Source organism: Aristolochia californica, unplaced genomic scaffold, assembly GCF_029961685.1.
Source record: "Aristolochia californica isolate CCGP_79_NKW_82.1479 unplaced genomic scaffold, dmAriCali1.0.hap1 SCAF_12, whole genome shotgun sequence".
NCBI classification, from domain to species: domain Eukaryota; kingdom Viridiplantae; phylum Streptophyta; class Magnoliopsida; order Piperales; family Aristolochiaceae; genus Aristolochia; species Aristolochia californica.
In genome coordinates, this window is record NW_027181793.1 from 24,163,109 (window position 1) to 24,169,108 (window position 6,000).

At 37.8% G+C, this 6,000-nt stretch overlaps 1 protein-coding gene across 1 annotated transcript; it reads right to left on the reverse strand.

The window, feature by feature from the left end:
• Positions 1 to 1,545: 1,545 nt before the first annotated feature.
• Positions 1,546 to 2,909, reverse strand: LOC137945696 (ribonucleoside-diphosphate reductase small chain). The gene has a single exon (XM_068791677.1). The coding sequence runs from the start codon at positions 2,715 to 2,717 to the stop codon at positions 1,728 to 1,730; it is 990 nt and encodes a 329-aa protein (XP_068647778.1). The 5' UTR covers positions 2,718 to 2,909; the 3' UTR covers positions 1,546 to 1,727.
• Positions 2,910 to 6,000: the final 3,091 nt, after the last annotated feature.

Consider the following 6,000-nt stretch of genomic DNA (forward strand, 5'->3'; position numbering starts at 1 on the left):
AGCGAATTCTCCTTGAAAAAAAAACAAGCATAAGAAGAGGAGAAATTATTCCATTAGACCAAAATCTAAAAGAAAAAAAAACTCTGCTATAATTACATAAACTTCACATCCAAAACAAGACGGAAAACTCTACCAAATAGCCATTTTTTTGCCGCAACTCCACCTTACCTCCTTGCATTCGATCATAGTTTCTTCATCACTCATCATATAGAGGTTATTAATAAATTCAAATGGCTAGTTGATCAAAGAAGCTCAAATTCAAGTGTTCATTCAATTACACCAGTAAAAATCATTTATAGAGATTAAATCAAAGAATCAAGTTCGGAGATAGCACCCTAGATGACATTGTTCACACCATTGACCCTAGAACTGGAGGAAGTTGAATTAAGGTTTATGAGGGCGAGAGAGAAAATCTAGAGGGGAGAGTATGATCATACAGGATAACTCGACTTTATTGGTTGGGGGTCATCTGCCTCAAGACTTAAGGTCTGTTTGGAACCCCATAGAAAATAAAAGAAAATAAAAAATTGACCATTATTATTCTAAAAAATAGATAGTGGAAAAGAGAATTTGATCATTATCTCATTTTTATTAATTATTTTTTGTCATTTTTATTTTTATTTTTTTTTCTAGGGTTCCAAAAGAGACCCTTAGAATCTAAGTTTTCAAATTTGTATTAGTTTCTTATCAATCCTATGTAAGAATACATGGGAGTGTGATCCAAGTCTAACCCTAGCTACCTACTCTTTCTTAGTTCTCATAATACCTTCTTTAAATCTCTTAAGGACTCACTTAATCTCCTAATTACTTCTAATCTTAAGACATAAATAACCTATTCGGTGTACTACTTCATTAACATTGGAGAGAGGCCTTCTTATTTGCAACCAAGGATTTTCGACTGAAGATCGAACTCAATAATTCTAAAAACCCAGGTAAGTCAGCTGAGTTGGATTAGCTCAACATGAGTTGAGGAAAGTCGGAGGGAAGGAGTCTCACCCTCCAAACTCTCTACTGATCTCCACTCCCACACCTTTGGATCTCGACTTCAATGCCCATCATCCTTTGTTCTACCTTGACGTCTTTGTTAGATTAGAAAGCCAAAAGGATAGAATCCGATTTCCATGCTTAACTTATAGCTTCCGTTGTTGTCTAGAATGACTCCTAATAAAACGAATACGGTAAGGGGACTCAACTAAAATCGATTCACCCATAGACCAACCTAGTGACTTTGTGCCTCTGACCCATTTTCAAGAACTTGGATTTAAGTCACACCAATCATAGAGCACAAAATGGCGCTCACACAATCAAGTCTCACGCAACAAAGCCCAATGCCATTTTTTAGTTCAACCTGGTTTGACCATCTATACACCTATTAAAAAAAAAAAAATTAAGACTTCTTTCCTTATCGTATGAAAACGAGCAAGGAGGGCTGCCGAGCTCCACCCCTAGAGGAAAAGAAAATAAGGGAAATCCCCCATCTGAAGAAGATATGAGAGAAGGTGGCTGGTCACAGCCGTGACACGGGGATAAAGGAAGGAGACGAAGAAAATAAAAGGGATTTTAAAATGTAAGTCACAGGCGTTGTACTCTGTATTTCTTTATCATCCAATAAACAAACAAGAACACAAAAAAAAGGACAAATTACAGACCTACTAATCCAATTAAAGAGGGAAAAAAGGTATAAAAGAAAAAGGGATTTAACTACAAAGAAAATCACGCATAGATATTCAGAAATCCTCATCGAGCTTAAACACATGGATGTCACCATCCCCATTCAGACTGGACATCACCGAGGCCTTCTGATACTCGCCGACCCTCTTCTCGAAGAAGTTCGTCTTCCCCTGCAGGGATATTAGCTCCATCCAATCGAAGGGGTTCGGCACGTTGTAAATCTTGTCGCACCCCAACGCCCTCAGCAACCGATCTGCAACAAACTCGATGTACTGGCCCATTAAGTCCCTGTTCATTCCCACCAGAGCACAGGGCAATGCATCGCAAACAAACTCCCTCTCAATGACCACAGCATCTGCAACGATCTCTTTCACCCTCTCTGCACTAGGCTTCTGCTTCAAGAGGCTATAGAGCAAGCACGCAAAATCGCAGTGCAGGCCTTCGTCTCGGGAGATCAACTCGTTGGAGAAAGTAAGACCCGGCATTAGACCCCGCTTCTTCAGCCAAAAGATGGCACAGAAGCTCCCGGAGAAGAAAATCCCCTCGATGCAGGCGAAAGCAATCAGGCGCTCGGCGAAGGACTCCGCACTATCAATCCATCTAAGGGCCCAATCAGCTTTTTTTCCAACGCAAGGGACAGTATCAATGGCACGAAAGAGTCGGGATTTCTCCATGGGATCTTTGATGTAGGATTCGAGCAATAGACTATACATTTCCGAGTGGATGTTCTCGATTGCGATTTGAAAGCCGTAAAAGGCCCGAGCCTCCGGGACCTGGACCTCTTTCATGAAGCGCCCGGCAAGGTTCTCGAGGACGATGCCATCGGATGCGGCGAAGAAGGCAAGAACATGCGAAATGAAGTGCCGTTCGTCATTTGTGAGATTCTCCCAGTGACGATTGTCCTGAGAGAGGTCTACCTCCTCGGCCGTCCAGAAAGACGCTTCAGCCTTCTTGTACATCTCCCATACTTGAGGGTACCGTATCGGAAACATACAGAAGCGATCTGGGTTTGAAGCGAGAAGGGGTTCTTCCGGCAGAGCAGGCATATTTTCGGAAAGAAAACTGGCCTCAACCCTTCAAGAATGGAAACTAATCGGTTTCGGAAGAAACTTCGCAGAGAAATCGGGACAAGAAACTGGGTTTTCTTCTCGGAAAAGAGGGGAATTGGGGATGAGGGTTTACAGCGAACATTAAATAGGAGAGAGGATGAGCGATGAGCGGGGAAGTTTTAAATTTTCGGACGAGGGAAGGAACAAAAATACCTTGGTAAATTGAGGTGATTGTTGGAGGCTTTTGTGAAAATCCAAAGAAAGCTTGCGGTGGAAGACGCGATAAGAGAGTGACAGCTCGTTGCAGTTCAAATTAGATTTGAAAAATATGAGCGGGGGTAGATAATAGAGGCGGACGGTCCCGGCATAGTCGGTGGATCCGTGGTTTTCTGGTTTCATTTTTACTTGCTATCAAATTTTTGGCGGGAGCGGATCTTTGGAGCCAAAACGAGATGACTCACCTGTGTTGGATTGTGCCGTCTACGTGTGTGCACGGGGTGCGCTGGTGGACACATGTGGATCCAGAGGTCCAGGTGGAGGAGTTTGAACAAGTGCGTAACATGAGTGCTACGTGTCTAACTTTGGAGCAGGTATTTTGAAAAGTTAAAATTCAAACCTGCCTCGCTAGTCTCTGCTTCCAAAAATTATTACAAAGTTGAAACTAAAGGTCTGAAATTAAAAATTTCTATGGAAAGGGGGATTCAACCTAATTCCTAGTCCAATTTGGACATCGTCTTAAGACCAAATTTGTCTATCTTCCATTTGGCATACACTAAGTTTTGGACTCTAACAAGACAGAGAACATGTTTGATTGCCTAATTTTATGAAGTTCTTGGTCGTATTAAAATAGCACGGGATCATATTAGTTGATATTGGATTAGATATTTTTTGTCTATTTACCAAGACAAAGGAAAATCTATGGAAAATTGTAGTATTGATAAAAAATATATCAACTCATGCTAAGATAGTATGATGGTTACACCACTCCAAAAACAAACAGTATAACCAATGCTTTACCTTTTACATTATTATCATTTTTAATTATTTTAGATATTTAATTGTATTTTCAATAAGGACATAAAGGTCACCGCTCCCTTAAAAAGTCATTAGTTACAGTTAGGGGTGGCATCGAGTTTGAGTTTGAGCTCGATCTCCCACTTATATTTAAAACTTTATATAAAATACATGTCAAATAAACTTTATAAAAAATTATACATAAAACTAACTTAAAATTGGACATAACTTCTACATAGTTACAACTCTCAAAAAATTGTGAAACTACTACTTGAAGTGTCTGAAATCCAGTCTATTTTCATCATACTAAGCTTCACCATTAATATACATCAAACACTTTCCCAACATCAAACAACTACTATTTCACACACTCCAAGCTTGAAGAAGAGAAGAATAGAGGTTGGGATTTGGACAAATGTAAGAATATAGATTTATTCGACTAGTTTAAGTTAACCGGGGGGGTTGTTAGTCAACTTATTGGAAGATAAGTTCAAGCCCACACAACCAAAGAAGACCTACATATCTAAAGAATATTGTAAGATGGGCCATACGACCAAGGAACGCCCACAAGACGGGTCCAAGCCCATAACAAGTAGGACCCACAATGATTACAAGCCCACACAACCAAAGAAGACCCACATATCTAAAGAATATTGTAAGATGGGCCACACGACCAAGGAATGCCCACAAGACGGGTCCAAACCCATAACAAGTAGGACCCACAATGATTACTATGACTTGGCATCCTTATTACATCAGTTGGAATATCAAGAAGGACTCACAAAAGTATCTTATCTTATGGTCACGTCAAAGAATGAGTTTTAGTTTGAGTTATGTTTGTCTTTTATCTATATTGAGCTATTTAATTATGTTATGACTTATTTTAAGTGTTAGAGTTTAGGTGTAATTGGGACAAGGGTAGTTTTATTATAATTGGACTCTACTACCTTCCTCTATTATAAATAGAAGTTCATATACTTTGATTATAATAAGTTATAGATGTTAATGAAGTATTTTACTTTTACTTAAATTCATCATGGTATCAGAGTCAACTCACGGAGGTAATATGATCATTTTCTCTAAACTCTAAACCCTAAGTCTAGATTCATAGTTATTTTTTTTCAGTCCCTTTACCCGTAGTTTTCTTAGCGTTTTTTACTTCTATACAGAGTTTTTCATATTTTAAATTATATATTTTTCGAAAAGATATTTGAGTCTACTTTCCAAAGAAAAATGATTTGTTCCAATCGGAATTATCTACAGAGAGATGTCGATATTTGAATGAGCGAATGTCAGATTGCAAAAAGGTTCGAGCAGCAGCAACAATCTTCATATTCCGAGGTATTTTTTGCTATCAAGAACTAGACTTTATATGGAGAAATATATATCAAAAGAAAGATCTATAAGTCTATTCTTTTACATAATCAGCCAATTTTTTATCTGAGTTATCTACATAGAGAAATCGATATTTGAAGCAGCAAAGGTCATATTGAAAAAGAGGTTCGAGCGGCAGCAAAAAGCCTTAACTTCCGAGGTATTTTATGCTATCAATAAAAAGATTTTATATGGAGAATTATATATAAAAATAAAGATACGTAAGTCTATTTCTTACCTATTCAACCAATTCTCGGTATGATTTGTTTATAAGGAAATATTGTTCTTGGAAGATTTGATGGTCATTTTGGAAAAAAAAGGAGAAACAATACTTAGTTCGGCATGATGACAGAGACCACAATCTATCAGATCATTTATCTACTAATAATTATCTTTTATGAAGAGAAGCTATACTTGGATGAAATTTATTTAAGTCTAATTTCATAATGAGAAAATTTCATGTTAATCTGATCTATATTTAAAGAAATATTCGCATTGGAAGAATAAAAGGTCATGCTGGTATTCTGTTGTATTGAAAAGTCCAAATTTATACCCATTGTTTTGAGTCACTGTTTGAGTTGATATATCAGGAAAATATCTCACTCCTACTTGGTTTGAGGGCTTATTTGCGCCTATTGCTACATCTATGATATTTGGTACAAGCTGGGATCACTGCCATTACCTCCCAGCTTGAGGGGGAGAAGTAGAAGAAGTATAAGAAAGAGGTACTTTATTTCATATGTTGTGAATAAGTTTATGTGACCAAAATATTCAAGAAAGGGGGAGCACAGAAGATGAAGCTTGTGTATCTAAGAATAAATTTTTACATCGGATTATTTAATGGGTTCTTTTACAAAGTTTATTATTTGGTTCGAGTTATATTTGTTGGAAG

Coding starts and splice junctions, on each gene's coding strand:
- LOC137945696 (XM_068791677.1), bottom strand. CDS start 2,717: ATGCCTGCTCTGCCGGAAGAACCCCTTCTCGCTTCAAACCCAGATCGC.